This window comes from Bison bison, unplaced genomic scaffold (assembly GCF_000754665.1).
Source record: "Bison bison bison isolate TAMUID 2011002044 unplaced genomic scaffold, Bison_UMD1.0 scf7180017864373, whole genome shotgun sequence".
NCBI lineage: Eukaryota > Metazoa > Chordata > Mammalia > Artiodactyla > Bovidae > Bison > Bison bison.
Window position 1 is genome coordinate 7,147,816 of NW_011494945.1, and position 16,712 is coordinate 7,164,527.

General features: G+C 41.2%; 1 protein-coding gene across 5 annotated transcripts in view; it reads right to left on the bottom strand.

Annotated features, from left to right (window-relative positions):
* Window positions 1–12: 12 nt before the first annotated feature.
* LACE1 (lactation elevated 1) overlaps window positions 13–16,712 on the bottom strand; it is a 201,090-nt gene continuing 184,390 nt past the window's right edge. For 2 of the 5 annotated variants that reach the window (XM_010856641.1, XM_010856642.1), the window contains 3 exons: window positions 7,331–7,471; window positions 3,509–3,622; window positions 13–875 (listed from right to left, as the gene is read on the bottom strand). In XM_010856641.1, coding sequence (XP_010854943.1) covers window positions 747–875; window positions 3,509–3,622; window positions 7,331–7,471 — 384 coding nt within the window. In that variant the 3' untranslated portion in view covers window positions 13–746. Of the gene's footprint in view, window positions 876–3,508; window positions 3,623–5,624; window positions 7,472–16,712 lie in introns of those variants that run through there. The other 3 variants (XR_826768.1, XR_826767.1, XR_826770.1) reach the window with 3 other exon arrangements.

The window sequence follows — 16,712 nt, forward strand, 5'->3', positions numbered from 1 at the left end:
CAGTGTGGTCCAGGGTGCTCCCCTCCTGACACTCTCTCACTGGTCCCCATTCCTGGTGCTTGTCTTCTGGGCTCTCAGAGTTGGGGGAATCTGCCTGTCGGTTGAAATTTGACACCCCTGTTTCTTATTCTATGGTTTCATAATCCTTGATTTTTTTTCAGTCAGCTGTGTGTCCTCTGGAGATCAGGTACTGCCTGCAAAGCTTGAACTCACGGTAAAAAACATACTCTCTGCTGTAAGGAAGCCTAAAGACTTGGGAGATTTAAAGTAATTTACAGGCCCCAACAATCACAGAGATAAGTGCATCAGAAATCTTTTTTTGTTTTGAATTGAAATGTAGGGTGTTTTTCTTCCACTCTCATAAAAATGTGTTTCTATCATGCGGCTACCAGGTAGCCAAAAGCTCACAGATGTCCAGACACCCTGCGTTTACTGGTGTGTGTATTCAAGGTTCATTCAGGTAGCTTAATATGAAACCAAAATGCCTGTCTACATTCAGCTTGGTAAGAGTGCTGATTTTAATTTTGTGATGCAGAAATAAGGCCAAATAAACAGGCAAAAAGTAGACCTAAAAATGGCTTTAACTTACTAAACCACTATATCTTTGACAGCAATTTTAGATAAAAATGGTCCAGAGGACAAAGTGCATAATTAATGATGAGAAAATGATTCCTTCAAGTCCCGTAATAAAGAGTTCTCCCTGCGGTAATCATTTGTCTAGAGTTTTATTCACGCAAAAGTGATGGCTACTTCTTGCTTCTGTCTCCTTCATTCCAGTACTGTTCAGTCTGCATTTCTGTGAGTCGGGAAATTGTGCGCTGAAATGCAAAGATTTCCTCTTCTCCAGTAAACATGGCGAGTCCTTCTGCTGAGTCCTATTTATCAAAAAAATAAAACAACAATCCAGCACCAGTTAAAACCTCTGCAACTAAAAATTTAAAGAACTAAGTACAAGTTTAAAAAATACTTTTTGAGCTTAGATTATAAAATATTCTACAAATTTTTTTCATTAAATTAGACTAGAGAATCAACTAATTTTACCCAACAATTAGATTAGACTAGAGAATCAGCTAATATAAATTAGACTAGAGAATCAACTAATTTAAAACAGTAATCAATTAGCAGAACAAATTAACAGGAAGAAAACATTAGACGAGTAATTAAAGCTGAAACAACACCCTAATATCCAAATAAGAAAACTTTTGCTCAGATGAAAGTTCTCTACAAAATCTAAAGGAAGGACATTGCAGACAGAAAAGGAATTCTTTCTCAAAAAGTGCATGCCAGGAAAAAGTAACATCAGGACCTCCCTGGTGGCCCACTGGCTAAGACTCCAAGCTCCCATTGCAGGGGGCCCGAGTTCCATCCCCAGTCAGGGAATTAAATCTGTTATGCCAATACTAAGACCCAGCACAGACAAATAAATAAAAATTAATACATATTTTTTAAAGAAAGAAATAAGCAACAACAAAACCCAGTAGTTCCAGTATATCAATATGCGGCTAAGACTCTCCCTTGAAGCTTCACAGTCAGGGCCACGTTCCCAAGGGGAGGCCTGAGGGCTAATCTCTTTTTCCAAACTGGGTGACTGAGAGGTCTTCTAGGGACCTGGAGATTGTGTCTGGGAGTGAGTTTTGGGAAGGCCAGAGCTGTTTTTGGTCTTGAGCTGCTGGGACACTTGATCCTTCCATGTAGGGTTCAGTTAGGGAGCCCTCCGTGAGGCTAGCAAATAAGCTGGGACTGGTGATTTCAACACAGGCTATAGCCTGTAAGTGAACACTGAATCTTGCCTCTTTCCTTAGGAGTTTGCTATTATACTCTCTCAGAGAAAAGTTCTGCACTCCTAAATCCAATTACTGACCTACTGTAAAACTGCATGACCCTATAGCCACGTGCCAGGATTTCTTCATGTATTATTGGCCCTAAATGCTGAGCATACTTTGCCCTGTATCTGAATTCTGATCAGTAGAAAAATTCAAAAACCAATGATTTAAAGAATTTCAGAAACTGAGATGAAGTAGCCCCTTAAGTATATTCTTCCAAATTGTCAAAAGACATTATTTGAATGTATTGCTCTCAGAGAAATGGGGTCACAAGCAGCTATGTATTTCTACATGTAGATTTAAAAATCATATTTTGAAAGTTCACTATTTAAACAATTATTGGCCTCATTTCCCCAAACTCCTGAGAGTCCATAATTTCAACTCAGGTCAATAAGGAATGGTTTCCTCATTCCAAATGGTCTTCTACCACTGGGGTTGAAAGAATGGGGCTCCCCTCATTGGGGGGGATGAGTGTTCATAGTTTTAAATCTTTTACTAATATTTCAGTTGTCTACAGTTGAGAAATATACCCTGTAATATTCATACAGAAGAAGGAAATGCAAAGCCACTTCTGTTTGGCCTGGAGTGAATCACCAGACCCCCCAAGGTCCAGGAGAACTGGGCCAGCATCAGCTGGTTTCCAACAGAGCATCCTCAGAGCCTGGCACCCACAGTTCAGTTCAGTCACTCAGTTGTGTCCGACTCTTTGCGACACCATGAATCGCAGCACGCCAGGCCTCCCTGTCCATCACAAACTCCAGGAGTTCACTCAGACTCACGTCCATCGAGTCAGTGATACCATCCAGCCATTTCATCCTCTGTCGTCCCCTTCTCCTCCTGCCCCCAATCCCTCCCAGCATCAGAGTCTTTTCCAATGAGTCAACTCTTCGCATGAGGTGGCCAAAGTACTGGAGTTTCAGCTCTAGCATCATTTCTTCCAAAGAACACCCAGGGCTGATCTCCTTTAGAATGGACTGGTTGGATCTCCTTGCAGTCCAAGGGACTCTCAAGAGTCTTCTCCAACACCACAGTTCAAAAGCATCAATTCTTTGGCGCTCAGCTTTCTTCACAGTCCAACTCTCACATCCATACATGACCACTGGAAAAATCATAGCCTTGACTAGATGGAAAAGCAGTAATGTCTCTGCTTTTCAATATGATATCTAGATTGGTCATAACTTTTCTTCCAAGGTGCTCCACAAATGTCTACAGAATGGGGTTAGGAGGTGAATCGTGGATTTCTTTTTAAGCAAAGGGACTTGCCAGGCACAAAGTCCTAGAACAGCCAGTCCACATGATTGGATACTGTAGCATATGCTCTACAGATCCAGCAGATGTGAAGGAGGATATCCAGAAAAGGCAGCATGGTGTGGCTGAGGGAGTCCAGAACCAGACACGGGTGCCTGGTGGCCAGCTCTGGCCTGCCATTGGCCAGTGGTGTAACTGCAAGCCCCTTAGTCCACCTCCCTGGTCTTCGCTTTACCACAAAGATTCCTTCCACTCTAAGGCTATAATTCTCTATATTTACTGATGTTGAGGATATGTCTGCTATACTGGCTTTAGAAGAAAGCGGCAAATCAGTGGTTAAATACATACTGCATTCGTTCTTTAAAACATAGCCATGCATCAAACCAAAACAATTAAGTTGTTTTATAATAAAAAGAGATTATGTTAATATCACCTACCTGGCTCAGCCCCAAATCATCCATCAGTATTCTGCTTTGCTCCAACTCACTGTCATGATGATCACACAAAAATAAGCTTGATACAGGAGCTGATGCAGAGCAAATGATGCGCACCTGAAACAGAAAACAGCAAATGGTGTCACTCCTTAACTTTAACAAGGTGAAGGCAAAAACAAATTTCTCATAGAATAAAAAAATCTTTTATAACAGGGAGCTGAAGATTTTTGCTTTTAAATGGTTCTAAATATATGTAGCAAAATTGGTACTTGGTGAAAATACACTTTTACGAGCTTACAGAATGCGTATTTATAAAGAACAATGCCTTGAACTCCTCTCTTTCAACCTAAGTAACAGTCTTAACTTCATTTCTCCTTCTACACATTTTCTCCAAGTCCTATCTTTATTTTGGAAAAAAAAATATTTTAAAAGCTTCAATCTATCACATTTTTTCCTGTTTCATTAATCTATTTTTCTAATTAGAGATTTTACCTAAATATCCAGAAGTTACCGTAAAGCTACTAAAATTTTTATTAATCTCCATGTTTTAAAGTCCACAAAAAGAGCATAAGCAAAATGTGGCTGTCAAAATTTCAAAACTGGCAGGACCCATCTACACTATATCTTCTTCATTAATGAAAAAAAAATCTTGCATAAATAAGTGAATATAGCATTTCTTTAAAGTGGATTTCAATATTTGGGAAGCTTTTTTTCTATTTCTGGAATACCTCTAAAATGTAGATACACACACCACATAACCTATAGTCAGATAGCCTGGGATCAGAGATGTTTCCAAATGTATTTTTGAAACAAAATACTTTTTTTAGGAAAACCTCTTGACCATTTTCATACTTTTTCTAATAGTCTCTTTAAAGTGCTATTTTTAAACTGCACAGCACTTTACAAACATTCCCGGGCAGCTTACATCGCATTCTGAAGGAGGGAACAAAGGTTTTAGGGGCCGCTCCAGGCCTGGAGAGCCTCAGCTCGACACCAGTCCTGATCTCTTCCAGTTCTGAGTCCAGAGGCTTTTCCATTACCTCTGAGGTTGACATTTTCACTTGACTGTGTGAAGCCCATCTCTGTGCGCATCCGAGATGCTCTCCTTTGCATCTCGTTACCCCTTTGCTGCACATGTGACTAAGTCCAGTGCCCCGCTCCTCTAATTACACCCTGAGTTACCAGAACCCGCATTTATACCAGCATCCAGCCAGACATCCTTGAAAAACACTAAGCTTGGCATGAATATTTCTTGATTACATAAGTGTTTGAGTGAATATCCATGTGTAATCACACACCAGAAACTGCTTTCACAACTTAATAAATTTTACGTCCACTAGTTTAAAACATACTCTTCCTGATGTTTCAGGAGATCTGAATTTGTTTTCAGGATTCACAGCCATCCTTTTAAAATCATTATTTAAGTAAATGTGCTGATATCCATGGACATAGGAGCCTGGCGGGCTACAGTCCATGAGGCTGCAAAGAGCCAGACATGACTGAGCACACACGCGCTATCGGTATTTTAAAACAATGTATTGATGTTTGGGACTAGTTCTTCCATATACAAATGACCTTCTACCTCCTCTTATAAATTATTTTAACCACAAATGACACTTTTTTCATTACTTAGATGGAAATGTCCTTATTTCACAGATTTCTACAAATGCATTCTAAAACGATGTCTATTTAATGCTTCCAATTTCTGAAATAAGAATTTCGGCTATGTTTTAAAAAGAGTATAAACTTTAAATGTGTGCTTTAGTTAAAGCAAATGTTAGGAGAGTAGTTCTGATATTCTATCATATTGCCAGGAAAATCTTTTTGTCTAATGAAGAAGTGAAACAGTGTGGGGAGGTAGGATCGGGGAGGGCAGGGGACTAAGGGGTAGGGATCATAAGCTTTCAAAAATAAGAGTTTATCAATGTGCCCCTCTAAGAGCCACCTACCAGTGCACCCCTCCCACTTTCTTCTTGAAGCACTGCCCTCTGAAAACAGACTGCTACCCCTGGGCAATGTATTCCAGACCCCACATGATTATTTCAGAGCTAAGTCTCTTGATGAGTAATCCAGAAGGAGACAAATAACAGACCTTGATCCCCAGCCCTGGTGTTCTCACCTTCCTGCTCACAGGGCCCCCTGAGAGCAGGCAGCAGATTCTGATGGCACTCACTAAGGTAGGTTGCCTTTCATGCTCAGGCCCATCACAGGGCCTGTGCTGCCAACTCTCCACTCTGCACGTGGACCCCAGCCATCACAGCTCAGTGTTCACGAGCAGCACCTGAGGAGCTGATGAACCAGCAGGCTCCAGGCCCCGTCCCTGGTCTTCATCTGCTGGTGTGGCGTGGGGTGAGTTCAGGAATCTGGATCTTAAGAAGCTCAGATGATCCTGGTGCAGCTGGTCGTCAGAAGGACTTCCTCGGCCTGCCCCCAGTTCCCATACAAAGATCAGTCTACTGTCCTCCTGGACTCTCACAGCACCAAGTCCCCTCTCTCGCCAAGAGAACATGCCACACTCAGTTCTCAGAACATTTACACTCAGTTCTGCATACATTTAATCAGTGTCTCTTCAACACCTGACTATCAGCTCCATGAAGGCAGGCAGCATGCCTGGCTTTGCTTGTCACTGAATTAGCACTGTGCTTGGTGTGAAGATTGCTGAATGAATGAAGAAAGGAAACATTAAGAATCTCACCTCTCCCTCCCAGCAGATTCTGGTACCTTCTCCTCCCCTCAAGGTCCCTTCAATTTTAGAATCACTGCTCTATTTCAGTACAAGGAATAAGGAGGGAAAACTGTATCTAACGGTAAAACAATATTTCACTCTTAACTTGAAGCGGTACTTTAACTTTACTGTAAATATATTTACAGGCATATATTATTATTAGTGGCTCGCTGGTGTTGTTGTTCAGTCATGTCCAGCTCTTTTCGGCCCCATGGACTGCAGCACGCCAGGCTCCCTGTCCTTTACCATCTCCTGGAGCCTGCTCCAATTAATGTCCGTTGAGTCAGTGATGCTAATGGCTCACCTTCATTGAAAGCTTACTGTACGCTGCACAGTGTTCTAAGTATTTCACCTGCTCATTTCATCCTCACAACAGTCTTATGAGGTAAATACCATTATTATCCCCTTTTTCTAAAGAAGGCAATTCAAGCTAAGTTGGTCTTCAAGGTAGTCAGCTTGGCCCCAGGGTCCACTCCTTAACCACTAGGCAATAATGCCCCTGATGAATGGACAAAGGCTCGGCGACTCATGCTGGTAATAAGACAACTGGGTTTTTCTTGCTTGTTTAGGGACAATGATAGTTACTGGGGTTTCCAAGTCAGAGGGAGAGAAAACTCTAATACTGAGAATGGCCCTTTAGTCATTCATTTATTCATTTTGTTCATCCGTTATTTCACCAGTCCAACAACTGATTCATGTGACAAATGTTTCCTGAGCACTCTATCTAGGTAAGGCACTGTGCTGTGCATCCTCACAGAGAACAGGATGCGTCTAGGTGAGTGATGGGATTGGGCATATAGCAGCGTCTTATGATGGGGCTTTTAATACAGTATGATTACCGTTACTGCCACCACCAACAGTACTTGTGCAGCATCAGCGTGTGCCAAGTGCTGTTTTAAAAGATTTACCTGGATTAGTTTATTCTGTCCTCATGATAATTCTCTGAAGTAAATACTACTTCAGAATAGTATCTTCGATTTGTATGTGACAAAACTGAGGCACAGAGAAGTAAACTAAGGGGTAGACCAGGATTCCAGCCCAAACAATCTTGCTCCACGGTCCAGAATGTTTAGTTCTGAGAAAATGCACCACATCCTTACCTTGAAATCATAAAAGTTATCAATGAGAGTTATGAATCTCCGAGCTTGGGTCCTCTTTGCCAGGGTAAATTGTGGAATGTTTCGTAAAAATACTGTATCAAAATTCTTTGACAGTTCCAAATAGTCACTGGCTCCAAGTGGCTATAATTAAAATGAAATAGAGAACAGAAAATTGAAATAAGTCAATTCTGGTTGAAAATATCTCTTTTTCTCATCATGGTGTGATCTAGGTATAGCTTTGAGGTAACTTTACCAAACACAGTGGTGTTTTCAGAGCAGGCTGAGGACAGTGTACACCCTACTTACTAGGGATATAAGCAGAAGGGAAGAGAGAAGACGAGCACATGGTGGGCCGTGAAGAACAATTCCAGCCACCTCAGCTGGCATCCTGTAGGCCCACATCCTAAATCTGGTCTTCATCGTTTTATTTCTATGACATGACTTTGCTGCTAAGTCACTTCAGTCGTTTCCGACTCTGTGTGACTCCATAGACGGCAGCCCACCAGGCTCCCCCATCCCTGGAATTCTCCAGGCAAGAACACTAGAATGGGTTGCCATTTCCTTCTCCAATGCATGAAAGTGAAAGGTGAAACTGAAGTCGCTCAGTTGTGTCTGACTCTTAGCGACCCCATGGACTGCAGCCTACCAGGCTCCTCCATCCATGGGATTTTCCAGGCAAGAGTACTGGAGTGGGGTGCCATCACCGTCTCTGATGACATGACTTTAAACATGTCCAAATGAATCCTTCCTATGACTCAACTGTAAACTGTCACTACTGGTAAACGCAGCTGTCTTATCACAGCAGCTGAATGTTATGTCACCACTTTGAAATAAAGACTGTGCTCCAGTATACAAAAGCATCAGACAATATTTTTTTGTTTAATTTGAGGTACAATTACTGAAATACAATGTAGTAAACACTGCTAACCTTTGTAGGCAATACCAGAGGGTTTTTGTACAAAAGTAGAGCAAGCCCTCGAGCATAGCTTGGTGCACCTGTTACCTCCCCATACAAGGAGGATGCAACCCTCGGGATCCACAGAACCATCACAAAGGTGTTGCCTGCAGGTGTAACGTGTTTGTTCCTGAAACACGAAGGTAATTTATGACAGTTATGAAAACAATCCACACATTCTCTGGGGTCAGAAACACTCCCAGGAGAGTCACTTCTAAGTTGGGTGTGAATGGCTGTACCCTGTGAACAGGAGCCATGAGCAAGGGTCAGGAGAAAGTTTCTGGCCATGAGAGAATGCAGAGAGACTCAAAGTCCAGGAGCTGCTCTCAGGTCCCTCTGGAAGCTCTCAGATCCCAACAACTTATCCCTGGGACCGAAATAGCTAAGCCTCTTCAACTTCCGGCAGAATTTATCAATACTCCTCCCTGTTTAAGAATGTCTCCCTTGGACTTCCCTGGTGGCTCAGTGGTAAAGAATCTGCCTGCCAATGCAGGAGACACAGGCTTAATCCCTGATCCAAGAAGATCGCACGTACCACAAAGCAACTAAGCCCGTGTGCCACAACTATTGAGCCTGTGCTCTAGAGCCTGCGAGCCACAGCTGCAGAAGTCCATGTGCCCTAGAGCCTGCGCTCCACAACAAGAGAAGCCATCGCAATGAGAAGCCCGCGCACAGCAACTAGAGTCGCCCCACTCGCCACAACTAGAGAAAAGCCCTGGCAGCAATAAAGACCAAGTATAGCCAAAAATAAATAAACTAAATAAATAAATAATTAAAAAACAAAAAAAGAATGTCTCCCTCATTGGGGTGGTCGTTTGCATTAAAACTTCTGCTTTCAGAAATGTAGATACAACGATGGTCCTGGGAGAATCAGGGAATTGCAAGGAGGGGGAGTGATCCTCATCTTAGAGTCCACCCTTTACACCTGCCACTCTCCTAACAACTAGCTGAAATCAACTATACTCAGAAAACTTTTCCTGCAGGTGTGGGGTGGTAAGAGTAAACTGGAGAGGGAGGCCTTGAGGAGGTGGTTCCCTCAGGAAAAGCAGCTCTAAGAAGGATGTGGAGCAACTACGAGCCCAGGGGCACAACACCAGAGAGTGGGCACAAGGAAGAGCCTTGAAACCTGCTTAGAGACGCCCCTTCTCTCCTCTCCTCCAACAACCAGGTAACAAGTGGTGCCAAAGATGACCCTGTGTTTCCCCATTTCCCTGTGCTGGCTGGACAGCCTCTATCTCTAGACCCAGAGTCTGATCTTAGCTGAGACTCCCCACTCACCTCAGCCACACAAGGGCTCGCACGTGTGGGTGGTTTAACGCTGCTGTCAAGGCTGATGTGGGCCAGGAGGGTGTGTTAACAGAGCAGCTCGGAACAAGAGCTCTACACAGCCTGAGTTTGAATCCTCAGTCTGTCATTTATTAGTGATGTGTCTTTGGCAAGTAACCTCATCTTCCTGTTCCTTAGTTTTCCCATCTGTAAAATGGGAATTGATTCCTAGCTCACAGAGTTGTGAGGCTTAAACAAAATAATACATGTAAAGCGTTTAATACAGCACCTGGAACAGACATTACCACTCAACTCACTTTTGCTTTGCTCACTACCCCTGATTACATCCAAAACCCTAAATCAGCCTTTGTGCATTTTCCTGTCCTCACAGTCACAGCAGAAATCAGATGAGATTGTGAAATCCCATATAATGAAAACAATTCCCGAAGGGGTGAGGGGGAAGGCAAGATACAGTGTCTTTGCAGAAAAAGGAGACCTCTACAATAAGACACTCACGTTCTGAGGGTGACGCACACTACTTCTTGGGGATCAGTCAGAATTTAGTGTCTCCTGATGTATAGAACAGTCTTGTGGACTCTGTGGGAGAGGGAGAGGGTGGGATGATTTGGGAGAATGGCATTGAAATATGTATAATATCATATATGAAACGAGTTGCCAGTCCAGGTTCGATGCAGGATACTGGATGCTTGGAGCTGGTGCACTGAGACGACCCAGAGGGATGTTATGGGGAGGGAGGAGGGAGGAGGGTTCAGGATGGGGAACACATGTATACCTGTGGCAGATTCATTTTGATGTATGGCAAAACCAATACAATATTGTAAAGTTAAATAAAATTTAAAAAAATAATTTAGTGTCTCATCTTTTGTAAATCAGAAAGTGTATGTAAAAAAAAAATGTACAGCCTCATTTTAGGTATGCAGTTATATATAATTAAGCTCACTCTTTATACAGGGATATGATTTCTATCAGTATAACTACATGCCCAGGGAAAATCATTATCAGAAGTGCACTGAAGTGCCTAGGGCAGCTGAAATATCAGAATTCTGCCCACTCAGCTATTTTTACAAATTATATACCTTTGTCAGTAGGCTCTGCATTTGCCATTAGGCTGGCAAATATCCCTTTCCTTCATATCCCTAAGATAATTATGTGCTCATTCATATAAAGAAAACTAAGCTTAACAGTTATCTATCTCCTTTAAGAACAATGGTCACTGAGGGGTGGGGAGTTATTGTTTAATGGGTACAGAATTTTAGTTTAGGATGATGCAAAGGTTCTAGAGATGGAGTGTTGTGATGTTTGCCCAACATGAGTATAATTAATGCCACTGATCTGTATACTTTTAAAAAATGATTAAAATGGTATATTTTATGTTATGTACTACTTAACCACAGTCACAAATAGTCTTTAAATAAAGGAGAGCTTATTCGTTGCAAAAGAAATTTCAATTTAGGCTATTGAGAAATATCACCTTTTTCTTTAAAATCATGAAAAAGAAGAATGAAATGTACTAATCAAAGAAGGATGTCTTTTCCCCAAAGAAAACAGCTCCAGAAAGGTTAAAATTAATTTAAAATATAAAGGTTTTTCTTTTTTTTTTTAATAGGTATTTAAAAGAGTGTGTTTTCTTATTCCAGCTTCAATACTGAAGTGTCTAAGAAATGACACTCAACAAAGATCCCTAGGATTGAATTTGGGGAGAGATAGGGGTTTCTTATTAATGAGAAACACTATTTTTCATTACTTAAGTAGCTGTGAATGAAAATACCATAGAAACTTTGGAATTATGGTCTGTCAGGTGTAGTGTATGACCTTGAGCAAGTCTTCATCAATGTCTGTTTCCTCACCTGTAAAAGGGGGATCATAACCTGTCTCATAGGTTTGTCCCAAGGATTTGCTGTATTGATTACATATAAAATCTTACAACAATAGTGGCTGGTCAATAAATGTTAGTTAAATATTAATTTGCAGAGTTCACATGAGAAGTATTACACTCAGACACTCGATCATGTCTGACTCTTTATGACCCCATGGACTGTAGCCCGCCAGGCTTCACTCTCCATGGAATTCTCCTGGCAAGAATACTGGAGTGGGTTGCCATTTCTTCCTCCTGGGGATCTTCTTGACCCAGGGATCAAACTGGAGTCTCCTACGTCCTCTGCATTGGCAGGCAGATTCTTAACCACTAGCACCACCTGGGAAGCCCCCATATGAGTAGTAAGTAAAATGATTTATGCACTGTCTGCTGTTGGCATACAATAGACACCTAATAAATAGTACCTATTCTTTTATTAGCTTCCCTGGTGGCTCAGACAGTAAAGAATCAACCTGCAATGAGGGAGTGAGTGAAGTCGCTCAGTCGTGTCCGACTCTTTGCGACCCCATGGACTGTAGCCTACCAGGCTTCTCTGTCCGTGGGATTTTCCAGGCAAGAGTACTGGAGTGAGTTGCCATTTCCTTCTCCAGGGGATCTTCCCGACCCAGGGATTGAATCCAGGTCTCCCGCATTGCAAGGAGACACTTTACCCTCTGAGCCACCAGGGAAGCTCAAACGGCAATGTGGGAGACCTGGGTTCAATCCCTGGGTTGGGAAGATCCCCTGGAGGAGGGCATGGAAACCCACTCCAGTATTCTTGTCTGGAGAATTCCCATGGACAGAGGAGCCTGGTGGGCTACAGTTCATGGGGTCGCAAGGAGTTGGACACAACTGAGTGACTAAGCACTATTCTTTTACTAACTATTAAATAACCTTTTCCTCAGCTCACAAAGCCAGGCAAGTGAACAGTTCAACAATCCAGTCTGCCTCTGCTTTTGCACTTACAAGCAACAGCCATTCCCTCTCCCTCTCACTGTCTCTGGCCCACTAAAATATCTGCCCTCCTTGGCACCTCAGCCCTCCATGAAGTCATCCCTAGATGACAGACACAGCGTCTATCTCGGGCCCTCTCCCTCCCACGTGTCTTGTGAAGGTAATACCATGAGCATTCAATGCGGGGGAAAGCCCCAGGCCCACAAAATGCACAGCCTCTAATCCAGTACATGTCACATAGGAAGTGCTTAGTATTTGTTGAATGCATTGAGTGAATATATGAATAAAATACAACACAGCCTGGGGAGCAGGCTTACTCCTTCTTTTATACCCATTTAGTCACCAAAGAAATTGAAACACCTACCAAAAAACCCCACCTTTTCTTAGTTGGCCCAAATTCCTCACTCCCAAGGTAAGCCTCTGTTGTATACCATAGAATATACATTTAGGAATATTCTAGAAAAGATATAGATCATAATGTAAACACTGGTCATCCTTGGATAGTGGAATGAAAGATTAATTTGTTTGTTATACTTCTTGGATTTTTTGAATAGCAAAACAATAATGCTTTTTTGGAGATCATTTTTATAGCGGGCATCTTATCATTTATGCCTCATCTGTGTGAGATCATTATATTAGTTTTGTCATGGACATTTCTCTTTTTATCTCTAATTTTTCTTTTTATTTATTCTTTCTAAATGTTCTTAATCTATAGATGCAGGATTTTTTCAGGGACATTTAAAAAAATAAATAAGCTGAATGTGTATGTTCTTCTTTAAAGTTTGACAAAAGGAAAATGGATTTGATATTTGGGATAAAATCTGACTTCAGGTATACAGTTAACACTCAGCTAATGATTCTTTACACCAGGGAGACAAGAGGGGAGGGAGGCGATGGGGCAAATGGCACCATTTCCAAATAGGTCACATTTAGCCTTCATGGCCGAGTACCAGAGTCCCCATGATCAAAGCCCAAGCAATGTCAAAATGCAAGTCACAGGCAGGTTGATACGCTCCCATTGATACCTTATCTTAATTTGAGCAATTTTGATTACCACGTTGTCAGTGTTTCTTTTTCCCGTAATTGTCAGACAATATCCAGTCCCTCCGCATGTGTGTATTACCTCTTCCATCTTCTCTTTCTCTCTCTCCTCCTTCTGCTATTCTAAATGAACCCAAGTTACATTACATCGTCTCCATTTCTTTTATCCTTTCTTTTGTATTTTCCTTTCTTTACACTTCTTCATTATTCATTTTGGATAATTTCCTCTGTTTCTCATGAGCTGTGTTTTATCTGCTCTTAATCTCTATCCACGAAGTTCTTAATTTTGGTTACATACTTTACAGTTCTGGAAATTATACTGGTTCTTTTTCAAAGCTGATCTCTCTCTTTTTATAATTCCTAGATACCTACATTTAAACGTCCAAGCCTAGCTTTCTTTTTAAATCTCCTTGAATATGTAAGCTTAGTTGTTGAAAATATGAACTCATAATTCCAATATCTTATGTTTTAATTTTACTGTCTTGTCTCCTCATATGTTTGGTTATCTTTGCGTACTGGATTATATCTTTAATAAAACACTCAAAGAAAAAATTTCAAGTTCAAGACCTGGAATATTCTCAGCTACTCAGTTCACATAAAGTTTGACTGAAGTCCACAGAGATCTGGTTTAATTCAAGCTCACATTTATTCCTAGAGTACAATCCTTCAGGGCTCCAACCACAGTGGGGAGGAGCTTAGTAGGTTCCCATCTTTGGCTGGCCCTAGTCTCTGCCCTTTGTCTCAATAACCCAGTGAGGCTGCCAAAAGCAAGCTCAGAACTTTTAAAAGAAAATTATTACTAGTGCTCACCAATATCTATGTTTTCTTCGTTTTCCTGAGTGCACAGCTAGATTACATTTCCCAGCCTTTCCTGCATTTAGGTGGGGCCGCGCAATCAGGCTCAGGCCAGTGGAATGTAACAGAAAGTGATATGAATCACTTCTAGATCTGGCCCATAAAAACTCCCACACAGACTCCTCACTTTCTTTACTCAAACATTGGTTGAAGAGAGAGGCCGCTGAGGACTTAAAGAAGGGTGGACGAACAATAGGGATGAAGCCTGGATCCACGAGGGACCACCTGGAGCAGTTTCCTGGCCAACTTACACTGGATTGTGAGAGGAGCAAGAAACACGTGCTTATTTGTTAAGCCTCTGAGACTGGGGGTTATCTGTTAAGCCTCTGAGACTGGGGGTTATCTCTTTCTGCAGTTAGCCTAATCTGATACCACCAGCTTCCCTTCATTGCTCTAACTACAAGGTTGGGGCAAATTACTGACAAAGAGCCCACCATTACTGGAAGTGGAAGACTTTCCAACACTTCCTGTGTGAACAAGGATTCTTATTCACATAAGATGTTAACTATCAAAAATTTCTCTTCAAATTTTATTCAGATTATCACTAAAATTTTTTAAATCAGGAACTGCATTTAGCCATTTCCAACATCAAATCTGATTCTTAAAAAGTTACATTCATGGGACTTCCCTGGTGGTCCAATGGTTAAGAATCCACCTGCCAATGCAGGAGACATGGGTTTCATTCCTGATCCAGGAAGATTCCATATGCCATGGGGCAACTAAGCCAACATGCCACAACCACTGAGCCTGCAGGCCACAACTACTGAAGCCCACATGCCCTAGAGCCTGTGCTCCGCAACGAGAGATCACCTCAATGAGAAGCCTGCATACCGCAACTAGAGAGTGATCAAGACCCAGAACAGCCAAAAACGCATTTCTTTAAAAGTTACGTTCATGGAGGTAACTTTTCTCACTACAAATGTGAAAAGATTTTATCTGAAAGTTTTGTTCAAATTCAGTATTTGATATACTTAAAACACCTTTATAAATTTATTTTTCCCCTCATGATTACATAACATACAGAAGTATAATAAATGTTTTCACCAAACCACATACAGATGCTGCCAAATCATCTTATATAGCCTAGTGTGCCATAAGATCACCAAATGGTTTCATTTTTGACGTGTGACATCTTGATCACTAAGGCTGGTAAACTGATGATAACCTTGCCACACTCGCCCCCTCTTTTTTTATTAGCATTCATCATTTAAAGGTGTCTGGGGCATTCAACTGCATTAAGTAAAAAAGTCTCTATACAATTATGATAATTTAAAATTCATTTAAAATGTTTTGGGAGAAATGAAGAATGCCTATGTGGGGTAGTCTGATGACAGTTATGACTCCAGTTATTCTTGCCTCCTTGTCCACACCTTTTATATTGTGATTTTCTAGTTCTAGTTGAAGACATGGAGTCTATCTGCACAACTCTTCAATCTGGGTAGGCTTTAATTTATCACAGCCAATAGAACAAGTGACAAATTTCCAGTTATGAACTTAGGTCTCAAGAGGCTTTAAATGCTCCCACTCACCCTGTTGCAGCACCTCAGCTGGCCTGCTAGAGGATGAATGGACAGAAGGAGAGCCATTTGCCTATAGCCAGCCAGGCCCCCAAAGAGATGAGCAAGCAAGAGCAGCAAGGCTGAGTGTTGATACATAAGTGAATGCAAAATTGATCAAAATAACTTCCCACCTCACCTCCCAGCTTTCTAGCTGACGAGAGAGTGATAGTAAATGCTTTTTTTTTAAGTCACTGAATTTGGAGGGCAATTTACTGAAATACTACGCTTGCTACAGAGATTTACTAAGTAAAGTCCATGTTTTAGAAGTCATTAGCAAGTACAGCACATGTAGAAAAAATATGACTTAGCTTTTATAGCAAAAGATAGATTTTACCTAAGTGATAAATATGTTAGCAGAGTGCCATTTATTTTATGCTTATTTATTTTTGTAATCAATTTTGGAATTTTTATGGTATAGTATAAAACTTATTTCTAAAAATAAAACTTATGATTTACTGTATATAAGAACCAGAAAAAAAGCCATAAAATTATGTGGCATCCTTATACAGATCACAAGATGACAAAGACCCAATTGAATGAAAATAGAAAACCATAGAGAGAAAACAAATTGACATGAAGATGGAATTGGGAAGGGGACAAGAACTCATTGCAATAGAACTAAAATTTTAAGAGCATTCCATTAGAGAAAGAAATAATTTGAATAGATAGTTCATGGAACAAAAATATATAAGAAGCATAAGGTAGAATTCAGCTGTGAAGCCGTCTGGACCGGGGCTTTTGTTTGCTGGAAGATTTTTGATTACAGTTTCAATTTCCATGCTTGTGATGGGTCTGTTAAGATTTTCTATTTCTTCCTGGTCCAGTTTTGGAAAGTTGTACTTTTCTAAGAATTTGTCCATTTCTTCCACGTTGTCC